General features: G+C 39.6%; 1 protein-coding gene across 7 annotated transcripts in view; it reads left to right on the top strand.

The window, feature by feature from the left end:
• CIB2 (calcium and integrin binding family member 2) overlaps positions 1 to 23,184 on the top strand; it is a 40,066-nt gene that overhangs the window by 13,125 nt on the left and 3,757 nt on the right. For 5 of the 7 annotated variants that reach the window (XM_077185678.1, XM_077185680.1, XM_077185679.1 and 2 more), the window contains 4 exons: positions 1,966 to 2,000; positions 11,449 to 11,560; positions 18,799 to 18,946; positions 19,035 to 19,230. In XM_077185678.1, the coding sequence (XP_077041793.1) occupies positions 11,471 to 11,560; positions 18,799 to 18,946; positions 19,035 to 19,230 (434 nt within the window). In that variant the 5' untranslated portion in view covers positions 1,966 to 2,000; positions 11,449 to 11,470. The remainder of the gene's footprint in view (positions 1 to 1,965; positions 2,001 to 11,448; positions 11,561 to 18,798; positions 18,947 to 19,034; positions 19,231 to 23,184) is intronic. The other 2 variants (XM_054642230.2, XM_077185677.1) reach the window with 2 other exon arrangements.

Genomic DNA, 23,184 nt, shown 5'->3' with positions numbered 1-23,184 from the left:
ACTCAGAATAAAATATAAAAAATGTGTGGACTGTCAGCAAAAATGGTTCATTATCTGACCTCATTTGTCTTCCAATAGCATTTTTGCAGGACTTCTGCAAGGTAAAGGGTAACTTTTCCTTTTAATATTTGTCTCCATTTGTATATGGCTTTCCTGTCAGCTTTCTAGTTAAGTGGCTGCTTTTTCCCCCAGCCTGTAGAATTACAGATGATTGCTGCTGAGGGCATTACAGTTATTTGTGAGATTACACCTGCCCTTTCTTAGTAAATGAAGCATCCTTAAGTGACAGTTTGACTGTGTTGATTGTGTGGAATTAAGGAAGACTTGAGCAGCTGGCTCCAATGTCACTTTGTGCAGCTGCAGACAATGTGACATCAGTGTCAGCAGCTCCCAAGGTGCTTCCTCCTGGGCTTTGTAACTGCACAATCCACTGGAGGAAAGCTGCTGCTCTGGGCACCTCGTATGGAGGAGAGCAAGGCAGGTCAATAATTGATACCTGCGGGAGCGATCGCGTTCCTGGACACCCGAGACGGGCTGTTTGCTTCTGCCAGCAGGGATCCTTTGCTTCTCCCCTCCTTGGAAGAAGCAGCCACTTAGCCCCAGTGAGTCTCAGCTTGAGAAAGAAATACTTTTTCCCTGGTTGACTGAAGAGCAGGACTTGTAGAGACAAAGTACCTGTATGTACCCTTTAGGGATGACTTATCAAGTCTGATACTGTTGTCTTGTCCCAAGCTGATTTTCAAAGATGATATATTCTAAATATCTTTCCATTAAAGGGGGGAAATTACAAAGAGCTGAATGGTTAGGCAAATGCCCTGCCACATCACATGGGCCTGTGAGAGAGGTGGGTAATCAGGAGGAATTTTCTGTGTTGGTGCTTGTCCCCTATATATACACCCTCAAGAGCTGGCTTAAAGATCAAGTTACATATTCTCTGAATCGATGGATGAATGGTGTTCTCAACTGATTATCAAATATTTCATTACCACTAGTGTTCCTAGTCTTGGATGCAGGGCAGAATTTCCATTAAATGCATACTAGGTAAGAGTGGAGATTAAGGGATTGTTTTTGAATGGGATGGGACTGATTATTGTTTCCTCACAGCACCTGAAGTTATATTTTTTTTTGTGACTGAAGTAGAAAGACATGAAATGCAAACTCTGCCACTGCTGATATTCTGGTTCTTTGGTGAAGTGTTGGAATTCTAGTATAGAAGTGGTATTTATTGAATGAATTAAACCAATGTCAATTCAGTCACATCACAGAGCCATTTAGAATGCAAGTGAATGCTTGTATGCTCTTCTCTCAAGTCCAGCAAGCTCTAGTTTTGCATTTTAGTTATTTCTAGTTCTGTGATAGCACAGGGAGAGCTGAATGGTTTGCTGCTGTTCAGGGCAGGGGCTATGCGTTTATCCATGCTCCTAAAAGAGAGGAGTTTGCAGCCTTCAGCAAAGTGACCACAATGCAAGCTGATTGTTAGCAAAAAGGGTTAATAACTGATAAATAACCACATAATTTTATTATTAAAATAAAGAATTGTCTCCAGTTGTCTCCAGCAGGGGGATACTTAAAGTAAGAAGACAGTTTTTGTCATCAACAACAGATTGTTATTTGTAGTTTTCCATATTCTTTTAATGAATACTTTTGGCATATACCTTCTATTTTAGATTTTATTGTTTCTGGTCTGGTCATTCCACATTGGAGAAATATCTCAGCAACCTGGTTTTTCCTCCTGAACTATCACACTATCACTATCTTTCTTTTTACTGATAGGCCTATCCTTGAAATATTTCTGCTATTTTATACTGTTTATTCCTTTCTGAGTCAAATGTAGATGGCACCCAAATGGCATCTTTAATGTTTCTCTGTCAGATCTGAGTTTCCTTCCAAAGGGTTGAGAAACAACTCTTTGCAGTTGTTTTCAAGATTTCTGTAGTACAATGACATATTTTGTTTCTTTAACAGGACTGCACATTCTTCACTCGGAAGGAAATCCTTCGGTAAGTAAACTCTTTTAAATTTCTCCTTTGTGATCCATGCGGAAGGGGCTAAGTGTTTTTATCTGACTTGTGAGGAAACCAGATAAAGCCTGTTATTCTGCAGGAATTAATTGTATAGAGTAGAGTAGGATTGGATTTAGGATACACTTATAATGTATAATTGTCATAAGGTGGTGATTAGCTTAAAGTGAGTATCATAGACTGTTTTAGGGTTGAGCCAGTGACTTGTATGAAAGGGATTTGCTGCTTTTCTGCTCAGTGATACCAGTGAGGGCACATCATGCAATCAGTGTAGAATCCAGAGGGGTTTCTACATGTCTGAGGTGACGTTTTAGTGAGCAGGAATAAAATGGGTTATGACTCCCTGGTTAATTAGTACTTATTGATTTAAGCAGCCAGGTACTGGCTGATTTAAGTGCCCAGGTACTGCTGGGCACTTATTTACCTGCAGGATGCTCACAGGGCTGATATGGAGGAAATGCAGGTTGAGTCCTCTTTAGGCTGAACTGCATTCCTTGTGCAGCTGCCGACTTCAGTGAGATGATCCAACAAGGAGCATCCTTACAAAAAGAAAAAAAAGAAAGCCCTGTCTGTCTCACCATCCATTTGCATGGCTGTTAATGACTGTTGTGTAGGTGGGGATGAAGGAATGAATGTGGCAGCTTCAATTTAGATTGCTATAAACTGATGTAAACCAGCGTGAGACTGCAATTAGGTGAAATGGGCTAAGTGTTTTTATCTGTCCCTACAGGGAAAGTAGCCCACCAAAACCCCAAACAGCAGTAAATCTATTTTCTGCTGGTTTAATAAGCTGAATCAGCTCTCTGAAGGATCAGATGAGAGCCAAAGCTGGCATGAGAGACACAGCAAGCAAATGCAACTGAAAATGAAGAGAACATTTCCCTACCAGTAATCTGTTAGATTGACTTACATACTGACTTTAGAGTGCAAGGCTTTGGTGTCAACAGCAGCTCAAGTCACCATAAATACAGGATGTGGTCAGAGGGGTTGAAGACACATTTTTTGATTAGTAATCTGACTGTGGATAATGTGCAAATTATTAGAAAATAGTATAACTTATTAATTTAAAGTGAAGAAAAGTTTAACACAAAATGCTGAAAATGGATCTAGGAAAAAATATAAAGTAAGACTGCAGCAGAGGCAAGTGTGCCTGGTGAAAGAGAAAAATAGAAACCATAGCTCACTATTGCTGTTTGGTAGCTGTTTATCACCAGAAAACCTAAATACCCTCCTAAGTCTTGATTAAAGATGGTTAATTTTTGGAAGTGCTGATCACAGCTATGAGCATTCAGTCATGGGCCCAGGGCAAGAACATATTAAAGAATGTTGGTTATTGTAGACATATTTATGTTATCACTGACTCAAAACATTATCTAAAATATTAATAGAACAGCTGACAAATTTTTAGAGCTGTTACTGGTTGCTTTGGTGGTGTTAGGGCTTTGAAAACATGCCCCAGTTTTCTTAAGAAGAATATGGAAATTTAGACCACTGTGTGTAGCTTCAGGACACAACTTTTCTGCATGGAGAGATGCCAGAACACACTGGTAGACAATCAATCTGTAAGTGCCTAGAACTTAATACATGCTCAGAGGTGGCCACTGCAGATTTGTTAAAAGCAAATCTTCCTGTGAGTATCTGCTTTTGTAAGTCAGAGAAAAGAGTAGCTGCAACATGTCTTTGTTTTGGTAAAGACTTCTACATATTCCAATTTGTAGTCGTCCTTTTCTACTTGTGTAAGTGCACTGAACTCTTGGTCAAAATACTCCTGAATATAGAAAATTGGTGAGAATGGTAAGAAACATTGAGGTGAGGTGAGTTGCAGATGCTATGAAGATCGAGATGAGCTTTTTCAACAGCACTCAGTATGTTGGAGAAATTACTGGAGTCAAAGTGAGCAAAAGAAAATTCACACACTCAAGTCCTAAGAACTGAGAAAAAATTGGCAAGTGCAGAATGGAGTGTATCAAAATAATGGGCTGGGGAGTTGTGATCTGAGCAAAGTGAGCATCATTTTAACAACACCAGCCCCACAATGCTCTTGCAAAAACAGAGAAATGCATTTCTAAAATGTATTGGCCTCAGCAGTGTTTATAAAATGGGAGAATTCCAGTTAGCAGTACTGTGACCTCAGTAGGAATGGACTGTCCAGTTTTGGGCATCACAATTTAAAAAAGATTTGTTATCCTGGAAAACATCCTGTAGAGAGGAACAGGAATAAAAAGAAAAAAAAAATGATGTGAAGAAAAGTTGGAAAAACCACTTTAGTTATAGCAATGAATCTGTTTGTATAATGTGCCTCTCTTGTGATTGTAAGTGGGAACAAATGGTTGAGTTGTCTCTCATAAGGCATTATTTCTCTTTGTCAGTTTTACAAAGCTGATTTTCTGGCAGACAAGCTTTCACTCTAGCAATAATGCTTAACTGTTCATCACCCATCTGTTTCTGCTTCTCCCTGTAGACTGGTGCAGTTTGGCACCCATACAAGCACTCAGATGCAGGTGTTTTGGATGTCTGTCCTAGCCAAAAAGCATAGAAATTGTCAATTCAAGTTGTGTTACTTGAGAGTAACTTTACCTAGTTAGACAACTGCCAGGGGAATATGGCACTAAATGACCAAGCTGGCACCATTTGAGACATCAGCAAACCTTTGAACCTTTTGGTAGCAGAAAAATAGTTCTCCTGTTGCCTTCTCCTCTCTGCCTGTTTCATGGCGTGTTCTTGATGGGTGAAAGGGGAGGTGGCAGGAGCCCTTCTAGCCAATCCAGCTGAATGTTGGATTTTAAATCTGAAATCTGCTAGAGAATTAAGCAGTGGCCCCTTCAAGTGTCTGGAAAGCTTCCTTATAAGGGAGCAAATGCAGCAAACTGCTTGGGAGGCAGCTTGCTGTGGAGCAAGTTGCTACACAAATGGAGGGAGGAGTTAGAAAACAACTCCTGGTTTTCTTTTGAAGAGTTTGAAGTTTTATTTGCAGAAAGGGGAATTGCCCTATTGTCAGCTTTGGAGGAAAAGGCATCAGCCAAAAGAATGAAATTAGTAGCTCTATACCCTTAGGAATCTTCACACAAAGAACATATCCTGAAGCTACTCTTGATCTTCTTGATAATTATGTTACCATTCTTGTTGTTAAAAATGTTTCTGAATCTTCTATGAATGAAAAAAAAAAAAGTACTTTAGGCAGTCCCTGCATTTCTGTACCATAAAATTTTCCTGTATTATATTTAAGTCAGATTGAGAGGAGAGAATCCCTGTCAGTGTTGATCTGCATGGAGTCCAGAGTGCTGCTGTAGTGTGTCCAGTTCTGGGCTCCCCAGTGCAGCTGCTCCAGCACCTGGCAAAGGGCCATTGGGATGGATAGGGGACTGAGGACTCTCTCATAGGAGGAAAGGCTGAGAGAGCTGAGATCTGGAGGCTGTGAAGGAGACAGAGGAAAAGGGGCAGTGGGTACAGACAGAAACACAGGAGGTTCTGGCTGAACCCAGGAAAGCACTGGGAGGGTGACCAAGCACTGGAACAGGCTGCCCAGACAAGTTTTGGACTCTCCAGCCTTGCAGATCCTCCAAAGCCATCTGGATGTGGCAGCCTGCTCCAGGTGCCCTTGCTGGGCAGGAGGTTGCACCAATTCATCTCAGGAGTTCCTCACAATCTCAGTCACTCTGTGATTCTTGGAATCACCAGCAGAAAGATGCCTGTGAGCAGGGGTTTGAGTGGCACTTCAAGGAAGGAAAAACTTTATAAAGTGTTCTTATCTATACTCACTATGCATCATGTGGGTCTGGGAACAGTGGGGTACATATATTGGAAGTCAGAGTTTTCATAACTATAACTGGATTTAGAATAAATGTATTATAAATTGTCTGCCAAAAACATTTCTCACAATTTCTTTTTAATTTTACTCTAGATTATTTGGGAGGATATTTTTGTACTATTCTCTTAAATTAATTTGTGCTGCTTCATTTTGCATTGCAAGGATGAATAAATACATGCTAACTAAAACCTAGCAGAAGACTCATCTATCCACTTTTTCTCATCTTACTATGCTGCCTTCTTATAAATCTGATTTCAGTGCCCAGTTATTCTATTTTATTGATACAATGAAAATAACTTCAACTGGAAATCATAAAAGGGGAAATGCATATCAGTAACAGAATTCCTTCAACTTTCAACTCTTTCTGCTTGTGTTTCTCACTGTCCTTTGTTCTTTATCTGTTTGTCAAACTGTGGCAATTCAGTGAGTTGTGGTTTCAGTTTCTGACTGAATTTCCTTGTATCATGTTTCCTGTCGTTTTGGTTTCAGCTTCACATGGTATACCACCTTCTCTAATAGACTGTTCTGACCTCTTGCAATCTTTGGAAGCAACAATTCACTGAGGAATTGGTGCAGCACAGGGATTTATGCCTCCATTACCATGTGTAACATTTAACATTTATTGTTGCAAAAACAGTTTGTGCAAGTATGGCATAAATCTGAGACCCTCCAAGTGCTATATCAGTTGCCCTGAAGGCCCCAGATTAAAGAACCTCCTTCTTTTTGAGCTAGAGTAACTTTTTCTCCCTGTGTGGCAGACCTGCAGGTTTTGGTCTGTCTGGCTCTGTTCCCCAGCTGTCCATTAAAGGACTGCAGGACAAGAGAGCACGTGCAGTTCACTGATTTGCATCAGTACAGGGCTACAGCCTCTGTAGCAAGGGTTGTAAATCAGTTCCCATCAGTGCATTCTGTCCTGCTTTCTGTGCGGTCTCATCTTCAATGCTGCTGCTTCTTTTACTTCCAGCCATCTCAGGTGCTTGGAAGGGCTGATTGATGAGACCTGGCTCTTTCCAGGGCTTTATGTTGACTTGTCAATTCTCCTGCTGGTCTCTGGAGTGGTGAATTCTTCTCTGTGTATTACACAAAGTCCTTCTCCAGCTGTTCCATTCAGCTCTGGCATCTGGACAGGAGCCTATAGCTCTGATTGTGGTGAATTATAGTAGAGGAAATGTATTGTACCTGAATATCTGTATAGAGGCTTTGCCCAGGAGGTCCCGGTTGTCCTTGATGGGCTGCAGCTGTGATGTCCTTAATTGGGCTGCAGCTGTGACCAATGAAGATAACTGGGATAAAAGGGGGTGGGGTAGCCAGTCAGGGAGAGCCTTGGAGGAGCACTGAACTGAGAAAGAACAACATGCAGCAGAAGGAGTCTGTGCTGTGAAGATCTGCAGCCGTAAGAATACGCCAAGGAGGTATGGACTTTAGAAATCTGATAACAACAGTATGGGACTCCAGAGTGAATAACCAAAAGTACAACTGAGCAGCAGCTGTGCACTTCTGGTCTTGCTGCAGGCACAGGTTGTTCCATCCTGTACAAGGAGTGTATAGTCAGGTCATGCCATGGCTCCTGGGAACCCATGGTGGGACTGTCCATCAGCACTCACTGCCTGCTTTCATTGCTCTAGTTAAGCCATTTGCTATTTTTTTTTCTGACAGTGCAGAACGCTGCTGAGCAATCTAGAATTTACTCCTTGAGATGGTCTTGAGTGTAATGTACAAGTCTTTGAATGCATCCCTTTTACTCAGGAATAAATAGGATATCTATTGCTGAATAAAAATGTTTCCCCCTTACAGCATAAATCAAGTGACTATTGCTGTGGGACCCAAACTGGGAAGATGTTTATTCATTTCTAAAGGCCACTTTAAGGCCTCTCCTTATTTCTAATCAATGAGCCATTGCAAGCTTTTATCTTTTGTTTTCAGCTTTCCTTCAGTGCAGAGTTCCTGTTAAAAGGGCAGCTCAGCCAGCTGTAATGTGTTGTCACTACATTTAATGCTGGAGATGAATGTACACCAGGCCAAGCAAGGGCTGCTCTGTGTTTTAACACACCCACTGGTGACCTTGGCTACAGTCTGACTCCCTCCCAAAGCTCAATAGTGAATTTAAATGGTTGCTGCAGGGTGTAAGCTTCGAAATCTCTTTTTTTGAATCTATTCAGGTAGAGCAGGAGGCTCTGTTGTAAGAGACATCCCAAACTATATCCAGCAAATTCCCACAGCGTCATCCTTGCTGACTCTGGGATGCTTCACCCTTGAGAAGTGGGAACAGACTCTGAACTACTTTTTGCCATGTAAAAGACCCAAAGTAGTAAAATGAAAGTTATCATCAATCAAAAGTAGGCTGTGGGGACAAAACTGTGTTGTGAGCTTTTTTCTGAACACAGCACTTTTGGTTTTCATTGGTTGATGGGCAGCTGATTTTAAAACTACTGCTGTCTACAGGGGTAAGTCTTAGTCTGCCTTAATAGAAGAATTAAACCCCCATTTTCTTCTGCTGCTGTCACAACTTCTTCAGTAACCTCAAGGAGCTAACTGTGAAAATGTCTTTATTTTCAAACACATCCGTTTCCTGAACCTCACTGCGGATTCTTAAATGTTAGTGCTTATACAAGGGACATGAGTAGCTGGTGGGCTTCACATTTCTGCAAGGGCAGATCAGCAGTCTGGGTTTAGACTGGATTAAAACAATACAGAATCACAGCCTTAGTCCTTGAATGTTGTACATGAAGTATAAACATATACCAGTACCTGTGGGGACAGAGCATCATCAGTTAATGAAATCTGCCATTAAATTTATCACCACATTCCCTCCTACTCTCATTTGTGGAAGGGAAGACAGTGCCAATTTTTCATTTCCTACTTCCATGCAATGTTAGTAAGGAATCCTGCTGACAAAGAGAGCACATCCAGGAATAGGAAAATGTTTCTGCATGCATGCAGAAGAAACTTTTAAAGGAAATACAGCTGTAGTAGTTATTGCTACAAAGACAGTGAGGCTGGTCTCAGGCTTCTGAATGTACAGGATGGTCTTTGTATGATAATGGCAGCTTTTCCAAATCTGTCTGTTCAGACAGCACTGCAGACCTTCCATTACCTCCCTGACAAGACATAAGTGTTTCTGTGTCTAGGACAGATAAAGAGGTTTGAGGTTGTTTTCAGACATGCTTTTGTGAAGGGCATGCTGAGTAAAAGGACAAAAAGCATTTATTTCCTCTAGGTTACAACTGCTCTGATGTATTCAGGTCACCTGAAAAACCTTCTGCTTCTCCAAAACAGGAGAATATCAGAGCCTTTACCAGAGCTTTGTTTCTTCTCTATTTGTAGTTAGGAATTAATGTTTTTGAGAGATGTGAGAGAACAGTCAGTAATGAGAGCAGCATTTGGGAAGTGATTACTGATTTGTCATAGTGCACAACACTGCAAGGTGTAGTGAATTACTGCATACAGGCAGGAGGATTATGGGTGTAGATAACCCTGATGTCTACTGAGCTTTACATCATGTTACAGAGTAATTGATCAGACATGGATTGTTTCCTTGCCAAAAAGTAAGTATTCTCCCAATGCAACATAAGTTATTCAACTGAACAGGAGTTTTGGTGGACCTTCAGCAAAGAGGACTGTGTTCCTTATGACAGGTGGTTTTCTTAAGATGCTGAAGCAGGTCTGTGTTTTTTTCTGCAAAATCCAGGATTTGATACTGGCAATCCAGTTGATTATAAAACAGTACATAGTGTCCCTGAAGAACTTTCCAGCATCAAGATCTTACAGAAGGAAAAGGTGTTACTGTCTTTTGTGGTTGTTCTATTGGTTGGGGTTCTTTGTTTATTATTTTGAAGGCTAATGGAGTAAGTGCAATATACTACATGTTTGGTATAGGGAAATCTTATGGCCCTTTTCATGGTCTTAAATGCTAATCATGCCATGTGATAAGGCTATGACAAATAGAGTTGCTGGATCCTTGCAGATAAAAGCATGTGGAAGATGTGTTTTATTGCTGTAATTTAGTTTGCAGGAGTTAGATCAGAGCCACTTCCTAGAGACTCATTTGGATGCTTTAGTGTGAAATCCACTCAGATAGAAAGCTCTTACATCCACAGATCTTTGACTGATTTGGTGAATTAACAGCAGAGTTAGTTGGGAGGAAAACAGGGTATGAGAGCTCCCTGAAATCTGCAGTTAGTTACCTGCTTGTTTCTGTGTCCAGCACCCGCCTTCCAGACATTTCTGTCAGTCTAGAGTTGGGAGCTGTGTCCTTCTTTCAGCTGCCAAAAGGTATGGCTGAACTTCAGTATAAATAGATTGCAATTTCTGTGGACAGGATAGTGAATTCTGTCAGCAAGATGTGGCAGGTTTACTTTGATATTGCATCTTATAAAGAGGCAAGTCTAATATTAGATAAAGTAAAGAAGGAAATCTTGACAGTTAAAATAAGTAGGGATCGTCAGCTCCTGAATTTCTGAATGTTGTCCACAATGGTCAAGTTTTGCCAATAAGGAGTGCTTCATTTTCTTGAAGACTAGAATGCCATTTCAGTATTCTAGCTTTTAAAAAAGTAGGTAACCCATAGATGGACATTGGACTTGAAATTTTTGTTTTCTTTTACGTTTTTCTTTTTAAGTGCATTTAAGTTGTTTTTTCTGTTGTATTTAGAAGCATCTTTTTAGCTGCTGTTTACAACAGAGAAATCAATTGCTAGAGAGGGAAATGGCTATTGCATCTTGAATTACACAGTATTTATGAAATGTCAGGGTGAGCTGTGGTAAGCAGCTGAAATGTGCTGAGATAGTGGATATCCAATTTCTGGTATGGCATAAAATATTGCTGTGCAGGATAAGAACATCAGTTTCCTACAATGCAGAAAAAATGTGTTTCTGTGTGTCATTTTATGTGTTCTTTGAGGCCCATCATAATAATGAGAAAATAGATGCCTGTAGATGATTTTCCCCTAGTTTTTGAGTTTATTTACACACAGGAACCTGCAGTAGTTCAGTTGGGTGCGGATCTGCTGCAGGTAAAGCTGGGGAAATGAAGGGGTTGCTGAGGCATTTCTTCCTGTATTACTGTTTTGTTTATATTCTGCTGTTAAAACACAGTAATCTCTATATGTAATTGTTAGTATGCCTAGTGAGCAAGCAGGACTTTTTGTTAAAAGAAAAGTAAGTCACAAGATACATACAGCTTTATAATGTATACAAGTAGTACATATGCCCTACTGAGAGATCAGAATACACTGTGTTACATACATAGGACATGACAAAGGGGCACTTGCTGTCCTAAGCAAAAGTTTATGAATTAGGTGTAAGACTTAACTTCCGCATATGATAACAATTGCATTTTGCAGTACATGCCTTGGTTCAGGCCTTCTGTGCACATACCTGGCATTGCCTGAATGTTGCATACACACAGTGTGAAACTGCTCAGCTACAGACCTCAGGAAACATGTGGCTGGATCTGCTTCAAAGCCCTCTTGTTTTCAGGAAGATGGCAATTTGGTGGGCTCAGACTTGTGCACTAAAACCAAGGGTTAGAGCTGCAAGGCAAATTTGTATGTGATTACTGTCTGAATGGAATTGGTTATTTAAAGTTGATTATTGGCTGTTTGTTTCTGTTTGTTTACAGGTTGCACGGCCGATACTATGAAATGGCACCAAACGTTGTGCCCATGGACTATACAAAGGACCCAGATGTTAAACTACCTATGCAGCTTATAATAAACATGCCTGAGCTGAAGGTATCACTTTTGACTGCTTGTAAACTATATCTTAACTTTTCTAGCTCATCTGCCAGACCTTTTTCCAAAATTGATATCCAGAAGCGCTGTGGCATGCTAAGGTCTTCCCCTTCCTGTTATTGTTCAAGGGCAAAACCAGCCCCAGAAACGGGAAAATATTCAGGTGAATGTCTTTCTTGCAGAGATAGGGTAGATGTGAAAGGAAATGAATAGGAAATAAATTTAGCAATCTTTGCTTTTTGTGTATATGCCCTGCGGAAGCCACGTATCCACAGGAATCTCTGTATGAAGAGCTGGTTAGAAATCTGAAGTTCTTATCTCAGTCTGTAGGAATTTTGCTATCAATGTGCAGAATATTGCTAATAAAAAGTAAAGGTTTTCCCCTTTTTTCTCAGCTACCTAAGCACAATAAATATTATTTTTCTTAATTATCAGGAGTTTTCATTTTTATAGGGACATTACATGGTAGGAAGTGGAGAAACAGTCCATGTAACTGCAAATGAGAGAAGCAGTGGGTATAAGGCAATAAGTGCAAAAAAAATTGAGACACTATTTGTTTTTATTCTCAGTTCAACAATTCAATAATTTATGGTTTTAATGGGACAAATGTGGACTTTTAGCATTTATTTTTAAACAGTTCATTGAATTATGTTGTTTTTTGTCACACAGTCTTTTTCATGTATGCTAGTTGGCTGATGTCTATAAATTACTATAATGTGGAAACAATTGTATGCTCAATCTGATAGTTTCATGAAGCATTATTAAGCTTTTTAAGAGCAATGCTATAAAAACCTTGTAATTGATGGCTTTCCACTTAATTTTAATGATCTAGAAATTCTTCCTTAGTATTGTATTTTTTTCAAATATCTGGTATTTTACAAGCAGAAGCCATGCTTTAGACATTAAGTTGTAGAGAATGCTAAGTCAACATGAAGTGAAAAACATTTGAATTAGATTTCAAGTTGAAGGTCACAGAACTCTTTGTTCCTTTACTACCACACTTGCTGTATGTTTGATTCTGGGATAATATAATTTATTGAACAAGAACCATTTTTTGTTAAAGCATGTGTGTTAAAAAGTATTTGACCAGCATTTCATATAAATGGAAACATTAAACACATGCAAGCATTTAATTCAATAGAAAACCTTGGGAAAAATTTTTATCCTTCAATTATTCTTCAGACTCTGATTTAGCAGATGCCTATGGACAGCCTGGGTTTCTGAAGAAGCTGAGAAATAATTTAGAATTCTTTTTCACAGTAAGCATGGGCTTCTTCAGCAAAATATATTTATGCTTTTTCTAATGGCATCAGTATTCCTTAGGGTTTATGTTATCATCTCTGAGATCTTGATAGCACAACATGAATCCTTTGGCACAGTTCTTTGACTCCTCAGACTTTAACTGCCAGACAGCTGAGAGTTGCTTTGTGACAAATCAAGGCTAAGCTTAGAAAAGGAAGTGAGAAATTATGATCACACAGAGTCTTTTTGGCTTCAGTGACAGAGGATTGAGCACTTAAGGAACAGCTCATTCTATGAGAATTTTTGAGATGGAAGGCCTGGTACTGAAGCTGACCTACAAACCAGAAATTTTATACAGGATCATATTTAGATTGAGATTCAGGAGTGTATCATGCTAGCTTAGCAAACTTAGGTGGTAATGACAGACTTCCAAGAGGCTTCCATGTATGAATCATAATCATGTGTGGATCATATATGGATCATAATCCATCTACTGGCACCACAAGTCTGGGAGGCTTTCTCACCCTGCTTTAGAAGATGTCTCTAGGGAATGGAACTTGACTTTATGAGAGCAATAGGACAAACTCAGTGTTGAATTTTATACAAATTCTCTCTCAGGTCTTATAAGTCTGTGGAAGAACCTTAGAAATATTGATTGCAAACCACTCATTTTATTTCAGGAATTCTGGGAGCTCACAGAGAAAAGTGCTTTCAATAGCTACTGAGCTTGTTTCCAGTAAAATCCCAGCAGGAGGAGACTAGGTGATATTCCATAACTCTTTCAAAGCATTGACACTAAAAGGTGTTAAAATGCCTGGGATCTTTGTTGTAAACTGGGGTCCATCTTGCTCATGAAGCATCTTGTGGGCACCTGTGCAGGTGGGGGTGAGGGGGAGAGAGGCTTTCATCAAGAGTTTATTTTTGAAGCAACCTAGGTACTAACTTCAGCTCATACACTAAGAAAAAAATCTTTGACCTTTGCAACTTGACCAGACTGCCTAACAAATCATGATGGTGTTTTCTTTGGTAAATTTTCATCAAGGTGAAGACAAAGACAACATTTACTTCTTAAAATAGAAATAAATGGCCTAAATATCTATTGAATTCTAATAAAATTAGTGCTAATTTCAATGCACCTGGCTTTTTTCATATACACATTACATTTCTAGTTACTGGCAATGTTGAGCTCAATGCCACTGCAGGTTCTGACAAACGGATAGAATCAATAATGCACTTTTCTAAATTAGATTCTGCTAATATAAAGAAAGATCTTTACCTCATGCATTAAAGCTTTGAGCCAGGTGTTTTGTGTTTCAAGGGAAAAAAATGCTGATGGTCATTCTCTTTAATTGATAATGAATTATTCACTAACTCCTGATTCTGAAAAGTTGAAAGTTAGGACAAGAAATAAATAAATAAAGAAGGGGAAGGTACTTTCAGGTGATTAGGTCTACCATTACAGTGAAGTTAACAGAGCTACTTTCCTCCATCAGTTTCATTGCAGTCTCTGTTCTCTAATTTTTGCAATCTTGGTTACACAGGCACCAGTCTAATAAATTAACTTTGGGGCATCTGGACACCTGTGAGATGGCAGTAACTAATATAGCAAAACTGTAGCCATGGTATGGACTGCTCAGTGTGGGACCAGGGAGAAAGCAAAACTTTAATTTTCAAATTGAAGCTGATTTTGGTCACATTATCACTGTCATTGCCCCAGAGCTGCAGGTGGGAATGCAACCTGGTGTCAGAGACCCCTGTGGTTGGTAGCAGTGGTGGGTGTCCCTACCCACATCCCAGATTGCCTCTTCCCTGGATTGTGAGCTCTCTGTGGGCACTGCAGTGCAGAGCAATCCTTCTCTCCAGAGCTGGGCACTGAGGGCTGCTGGAGGGGAACCACTTTTGTTTCACTCACTTTAGCGTCTTTTGCTTCCTGCGTTTTGGCTCACACAGGAACTTCACTGATCCTTGCAGGCCTTGTGTAAGCTGCACTGGGGAGGAGGTTTTAGATGGGATTTCAGTAAGTCTTCAGGTTCAGAGCTTTCTGTGCACTGAGCAGTGACACCTGGGCCTTCTGTGTAAAGGGCAATGCCAGGGCAGGGTGATCTTCCCAAGCCCCAGCCCTGCTCTGGCCGGTTTTTGTCTCCAGCTCATCTCAACATCCTTGCTGCATTGTGTTTGTTGTTCCTGGTTATGATGGGATGTTTTACTCCCTTTGGAGGAGCAAAGCTTGACTCCAACCACTCTCCTTGCTTCTCTGAAGTCTCTTTATCGAGTGTCCTAGGCGAGGGCTGTTTGCTCTGCATCAAACCCCAGGCCTGCACCTCCCCTGCAGCCTTGTCTGTACACTTCCCTCTCATAGTTAGGAATCAGTTCTTGTCACAATGCCTTATCTTCCCACGAGGTGCTGGTAGGTTCTGTAATATTTAAGCAATTCTGTATACAGCTTGAATCTTTGGGTTTTTGGTTGTTGTGACTTCAGTAAAGAGTCATTGTTGAACTTAATATGCTTCTGCTTTCTGACAGAACAAAATGGTCTTTTCTATTAAGACATAAATGTACCAATTTAGCTCTGTCTTAGCCTTGGTTTCTGCAGGAATTTCTTAAATAGTACCCTGCAGGCACTGCAGAGAAGTTTGATGACATTAATATAATCATAGAAACATAAAACCCAGGTTATTGATTTTGAGGAAGAAGAAAATTAAGAAAAAAACCCTGCAAAGAAACTTGCTTTTTTCTGCTCCAGGGACAATTTGCTGTCTCACTTATGCTTCCCTTTTGAAGCACCAGTCTTTCCTATGGAGCTTTTGTAATTAACAATTTAGCTACTTTTATATTAATGTTTGTCTGATAGCAATTTTTTCCCCCTCTGTTTTGGAATAATCCTGAAATTTGAGAAAGGCTAGTTTTTCCCATTGCTGAAAAAGTCCTGATTAAAGCATCCAAAAGGATTCTGACTTGCAATAGTCTGCAAAATAGACTGCTTTGTGCTTTTAAATATATTCTCTAAAGTCAGTGGGGACTTATGTTCAAATACAAAAGGGAAAGTCATCATTGTGTTTCTGTGGATATAAAAATTAAGCAGCATTTTGTAATGACTCTCTGGTATCTCCAACTTAATTAACTTGACCCATCTTTGAACTTCATTTGCAACCTCTTATCTCCAAAATGCAGTCAGCCTGTGGGAATAGGATTGGATGCTTGAAATTAATTCTTCAAACTACAAAGCAGATAAGGCAAAAGGCCACCAGAGTACTTTCCTAGAGTCTGGGATGGAAACCAGAGGACAGAAGAATATAACAGGTGACTCAGCTGCAATGCCAGGAGTAAACCCTCAAACAGTTTGTTAGAAAACTAATGGTTGTGTTTTATTGTAAGCTGTTAAAGGTCTGAATGTTGCAATAGATGCTGTGTAAGGTTTTAAAATGCACAGAAACACAATTATCTGAGTAAAAGAAGTGTTCTTTGCAAAGATGGATTGCACATTTAGGATTCTCTCGAGCCACTACAGCAACAACATCAATCTGCAAAACAGCAGAGTTGGTTTTTGGTTCTGGCGATGCTTTATTGTTTCTGTCTCCCCTCTCATTTTTATCATGAGATTACAGAAAAAGCTTTTTAAGACAAGTGTAAGTTTCTAGTTTTAAAAGGAATATTTTTTTCAACAATTAGTGCTTATGGGAAAGCAATCTAGGAAAAAACAATATAATTTTCCCCTTTACTCCCTTCCCCCATGGCTCTTCCTTTAAATATGATGGAACCCTAATCTGTGCTCTTTAGAGTAGAGGTAATGAAATTACAGAAAGGATGTGAAAAGTATCTGTGAAGGTAAGCTAATACTTTCCATTGTGTAAGCCACAGATATACTGCCTGAAGTCACATAATATGAGAAAGTTAAAGGAAAGAAATCAATATGAGGAAAGATTTTATTTTTCATTTTGGTTTTAGCAATCCATTTGGCAAAGAGTTACTTAAGAAGTATGCTTAGGTTCATTGAATTCATTCTTAATTGATCTGTATTTTCAAGACCTCTGACATGCCAAATAAATAACTCATCTTATGCAACTGCAATATGCTTATTGAGTCAGTGAGATCCTGCCCCAGCCTTTCTAAAGCACCAAGTCCTGGGTTTGATATTCACTGCTGATAAGGATATTTGCATCTGTCTGCTCCTGGTTTGTTACCCAATGCTGCCTCTAAGATGTCAGTTTTACTACTGTTACCATGACACTTACTCCTCATCAGGTTTGTTCCAAAGAAAGCTACACAACATTTTAGAAATGAAAAATAAATTTCTAATGTGTTTTGATGCCCATTCTGATGTTTGGCATTCTCAATTATTAAACAAAAAGCACACTATTTTTTGGTGTGCTTTTAGGAAGAAAGTGGGCCTTTTCATATATTTCAGCCCAAATGAATCTTACTTTGGTTTATTTATAAACTGGCAGTTTGAAACAATAGAACCAATTGTTCCTCCTTGCATGTCTGTGTGTGCATATCCCACAAACAGGTGTATGTGTATAACCACAGGGAAATCCCACAAACAGGTAAATGTGTATTCCATTAATATCTCCAGGGCCATTTCCAGGCATTTAAGTGAGATACTTTAACCTGAGCAGTACCCACAGATGCACACCTGCTGTACCTACACATCATTCATGAGACAGGAGTGATCACTACATATCCTTTTACAGTGAGGTTCTCTCAGCCATCTGCCTGGGTCTGGGGTGTTATTTTTCATTCTCATGCTCTGGAGAGATGTGACCCTTTTGTTTTTTGAGGCTGCTTTTTATTTTCAGGAATCCCTCTTTTCTATTCTATTTAATTTGGTTTTATCTGCCCTGGTTTTGTCTTCATCTGAACAGTGAACTCATTAATCTCCTATCCTTTGAAATCTGTAGGCCTGTTCCCAGTTGTGGATTCCTTCAGTCATCCAACCCTGCAGGAGAATTTGTATTTAGTATTGACTAATTTTTTGGGCTGGCATTTGAGCCTAAGGCCCTGTGGTCCCTGCTTCATCTGTCCATAAAAACAGCCTGGTAACTGGTCATTACTTTTTTAGTCGCCACAGTTATGCCAAAAATGCCTTCTATAGATGCTTATGTTCTTTGTGTGAATTATCAAGAAAAAATTCAAGTAAACTGAAAAACAACATTTTCTGGTCATTTGTCTCTCAAATATAGCTAGTTCTTGAAATTTCATTTAAAATAACAGGATGGTTTATGAATACCTGTTAGGTAATTAAATTTACTGGGAAAAAAAAGAAATTAAAAGGAGATATGATTGAACTTCTGAGCTTTCACAGTACTGCTCCTTTAAAAGCCAAACAAAATGCTGCATGCATATTAAAAATAGTGAACCTGATATGCCACCAGCACAGCTGTATATAGTTATGGATCAGTATGTTAATCAGTGTCTTGGCTTCAGATGAGATCTGTATCACAGGTTTCATGAGATGCTGCTCACAGCCCAAGTGATGTTTGTGTTCTGTTCATATTCAACTAAATTGAACTGGTTTTCCAAGTTTTATTGATACAGCTACAAATTAGTGTTGGGGTTTTGTAAGCTCTGAGAAAGACAATGGGTTTTTACTGTAAAAACATTTGTTTTGGATTTCATAGCGATAAAGCAGGTTTTCTTATGCTTGCTTGTGTGTTTATGGTTTTAGAATATTGTCTTATTCTAAGGTGCTAGAAATGATTTCTGGATCATCTCCAGTGGTGATTATATTTCATTTAAATTTCTGGAATTTTTAGTCAATCCAACCACAGGCTGGACATTGACATGTGTCAGTGAAAGTAAAAGGTCAGAAGTGGTACTATGCAGCAGCAAGGACTGCTGAAACTTCCTGCTAAAGCATACAAATGTAAGTTTTTTGATGCATTTTTGGGGAGAAAAAAATGTCTTTAAAGAGCCAACTATGCAATTAAATATTCACTATCAAGGAGTCTGCAGATTTTTTCATCTTCCAAATTCCAGCCTATGTGTGTCTTTCACAGGAGAATCCCTTCAAAGAAAGGATTGTGTCATCTTTCTCAGAAGATGGAGAGGGGAGCCTGAGCTTCAATGACTTTGTGGATATGTTCTCCGTGCTCAGTGAAATGGCTCCCCGAGAACTGAAAGCAATCTATGCCTTTAAGATTTATGGTACTGTGTGGAGGGGCTCTGGTGTGCTTTTTGTGTTTGGAGTGAATGAGTGGTACACTTGGTGATCTTTGGTTCTTCTATTGTTTAGATTTTAATACAGATAACTTCATTTGTAAAGCAGACTTGGAAAAAACCCTCAATAAGCTGACCCGGGAAGAGCTGACAGCGGAGGAAATCACTCTGGTTTGTGAGAAGGTGATAGAAGAAGCTGACATGGATGGTGATGGGAAACTAGGATTTGCAGATTTTGAAAACATGATTTCCAAGGCACCAGACTTTCTCAGGTATTATTTTAAGAAAAGCAGAGTCTCTTGCATACTTGCAGGTATGTTTTAGGATATCACTGTGCAGTCTAATACAAGAAGTGTCATATGTAAGTATTTTACTAGAGAACGCACTAGGGGATGACTTCTTACCTAACTCAGTTTACTTTTCCAGGGCATATTCCAGTTCTCTCCTAATTTAAGACTAAGAGCTCAATGACTTTTAATTATCACCTTTCCTGCTCCTCCACCCGTCTTGGTGCAGTTCAGGAAAATACTTTGATCCATTATGAGCTCAAATTCAGCCTAAAGCAAGGATTAAGCCTATAGCAAGGATCCTAGCTGTCTGCATAGGAATGTGTGTAAATACTGTATACATGTTACAAATATACATAGAAAGACATTGATCTCTTTGCTGTGAAAGTGTTTTTTGAAGAACTGTAAAGTGTCCTGCAGAACACAGAATAGTATTTCTTTCATGAATGAAACTTCTGAGGAAAGAGGTTAAAAGCGATTCAACAATAAAGCAGAAGCACATGATTCCAGTGAACCTTGAGAAACATCAGCTTCTGGAGAGGAGACATTCAATGTGAATGTCTTTTATACATTTCAGGTATTCTTTGACTAATCAAGTGTATCAACAGAAACCCTTTAGAACAAGACATGTATTATCATTATGGTGAGGCTCAGCTCAGTAGGTATTCTAATATTTTGTTTACAGATACTTCCAGCTAAGAAAACATCATCTTTATACTGCCATCCTAGAAGCTGCTGGGATCAGGTAGGGTTTCCTTTAATCAATCAAAAGGCTGTGCTGCTCCTACAAATCTGGTAGAGAACAGTGATCAAATGTGAAGAATTGAAGGCAGATCTGAAGATTCAGTAGAAACTGCAGTTTCAGAAGTTTCCTGTGCCATGACTGATTTTACTGCTGTGTTGTAGAGGCTTGCAAACTGCTGACTGAGAATTCCAAGCTGAGGATGCTGTGCAGTCCAGTCATTTCCTGAGAAAGTTGCAGAGAGGAATGTTTGCCAGTGTAGCCATTGGAATGACTGTCACAATTATTTTTCTTTTCCAGTGAGGTGATGTTTTGGGAAGATGAGGAAATGAGTGAAAATCACCGAGTGCTGGCTATTTAGCAGGGCAAGATGATGAGTAAAAGGTGGGATGAAGTGGGATGTGTATTATAGATTAGGTGAGAGAAATTGCAGAGTACCCATAAAATCAAAGGACAAGGCTACCAAGTATTGAAAGACTGAGTGTCCAGTTGCTCAGTTTAAACACATGTACTTGGATCTGTGTCTGTGACAAGATATCTCCTTCAGGTCTAAGATGGCAATGTGCATATTTAATGTTGATGTTTGGTGTCCCTGGCTTCCAGAGGAATCGTGACTTGCCCCTCCATTCAGGTTCAGGAGTTTAGCTGGGTCATGGGATTCATCTCTGAAGTCCTCAAGCCTAAGAGCTCCTGGTGATATATAGAAGGGTCTCCTTCCACCTCCTAACCAAAACACTGGTTTAGAGCCTCTGCCCAGGCAGTTTCTGTATAAAAGCAGCTTCTGTGGGGATAACAGTACAAAGAAAACAATTTCTTAGCTGGAAATATATGTAAAGAAAATATTAGAATCCTCTGAAGAATCTGATGCTTCTTATGGTTCAGCAACATGTGTCTTTGAAGCTATATTGGAAAATGAGAATGTAATGGAAAAAAGCCTCAGAGTTGAGAATGTGTAAGTTCTCTAGTTTGGTTTCTATTTTAATTTTAAGAGTTAACAGCTGCAGGAAAAGAAAGCGACAGGGTCATAAGACTACTTTTATCCAAACTGATTGACATGCAAGATTTGATACCTCTGCCTTACTGTGGTTTACTGTTCTTTTTGTCTGTAAAGGTATTTTATTTTTTTAGGACATTGTTAGTTCTATTTTTCCTGTATGCACTGCATCACAGACTGGCATACTTGTTAATACTGAACTTCCTGTTCTGAGGAACTTATTCTAATTTTTTAAATACTGGGTAAATACTGCATTCTAAAGAGAGATTTGACTTTTGCAATGGAATTCATTAAGTTTAATGCCACAATAGCTTCATCAAAGTCTGACTGGGACTGAACCTAAACAAGCATGCTCTGGCAGGAGCCAATGCCTGCCAGCATGTGACAGACTTTGTGACATGGACAAGAATGCAATTCCTGTAGCTGATCTCTCACCACAAAAAGCCCAGTTCTTTGTGCCATAACAGTCTTGGAAACATTACCTATTCATTTACTGAAACAATGCTTTCTTACATCTTTGTGAATTCATCTCCAGCTCTGTCTCTAGCCTCTCATTTTCTTCTGAGTTTTCAGCTGTAATGGTTGTCTTAAATGATAGCCTTGGGCTGTGTGCAGCCACAGGGCAGGCAGGGCTGTGCAGCTTCACTGGGTAATCTACTACAGAGCATGCAAAGCACAGGAAGTGTCTGAATAGCAGATGACCAACCCTCTATGCCAGTGGAAAACGGAACTAGCTTCTTACTATTACAAAAAGATATAAAAACATGCTTTCATCTAAAATAAATTGGCCATTCGAAATCTTAACCAGACATGTGGAAGAAATACCAACCCATCAATGTCCAGAGGCAGTCACAATTTCATTTGCTTTTGCTTATCTCCACTTTTTGTGCACAGTTGAATGCATTCCAGAATTTAAATTCAAGGAAGCCCAAGAGTCTAATGATTTACACTTCCAGGTGCTCAGCAACTGTGAAAATGGAACACCTAGGAACCAAAGCAATAGCCACACTGAAAATGATTGCCAGTGAGCAATTGCAGATGCTGGGTAACTGCAGTTTGGAGGGATTTTGCTGTGAAGCCATGGGCAGTCAGTAATTCTGAACATCTGATCCCAGAATACCATCCTGGCAATGTGGTATGAGAGCCTTCTGAAAATGCTGAATAACTTGACAGGCCCCAGATGATTTTTATCTGTTATAAAGGATTTACTCTGTTCTTTTCCTTTTGTCCCCACCTCTTCACATCATAAAAGGGGGAATGTAGGATTCCAGGCAGTTTGGTTTTACCCCTGGCTCTGCCATTGCTTGAGCAGGTGATCTGTACAAAGCCATAGAACACTTTTTTCTCTCTGCTCTCTAATGTGTGGCCAGTGCTTACCTGACTTGTGACAAACGTTGAGAACTTTCATTCAGCTGCAAATGATCAGCAGCAGCAGCATAAGATTTGAAGTTACTGAGGAGGAATACCTTTACTCTGTGGAAAACCTTTGAAGGCCAGATTCTAGTAGCAATATGCACTCAGGTTATGAAGCACATGTTGGGGTTTTTTTAAGCTGTCACATTATCACGCCTACTTAACATACACAGCAGGCATTAACTTTGACACCATGATCCAGGCTTTGACCTGCTATGAGCTGAAGTTCATCCACTCTAGGTTGACTTATTTTCCTTATCTCATCACTCCTTTCTCAAACCTTTATTTAATGACCCTGTGTAGGTTTAATCTCCTACAGGCAGCCTTTGCCAGCTTTGTGCTGCTGTCAGGCAAATGAAGATGCAGTAAAGTCTGTTGCTTGATTTGCACTGCTGTCATTGAGGAATTTTTTCCAGACTAGAAGAAAACACTGTTAATCATTAACCAGGGAACATCTATGCAGTTGGCTGTTATCCCAGAAGCTGAACTAAGCTGTAAATGATAATGACAGTTACTAGTTCAGAAAATTGGATCCCAATAGTTTTATTTCACTAAAAATTGTTATCATTAAGAAGCTGCTTGTAGTTTAATGGAAGCATTGGCAGATTGAGCTGGCACTAGCTAAGTGTTCTGTTCTACAAGACTGGTTACGTTTTCCACAGGAAATTGTTTTATAAATCATCCTGGAAGTTTCAGCTTATTTGAATGCCTGAGGGTGAAGCCTGCTGTAACAATAGATAATGGGGTTTGAGAGGAATATGGCATTAGTAATACCTGGGAACTGCCAGAA

This window comes from Agelaius phoeniceus, chromosome 13 (assembly GCF_051311805.1).
Source record: "Agelaius phoeniceus isolate bAgePho1 chromosome 13, bAgePho1.hap1, whole genome shotgun sequence".
In the NCBI taxonomy this organism is placed as follows: Eukaryota; Metazoa; Chordata; class Aves; order Passeriformes; family Icteridae; genus Agelaius; species Agelaius phoeniceus.
This window is presented reverse-complemented; position numbering and strand designations above follow the sequence as displayed.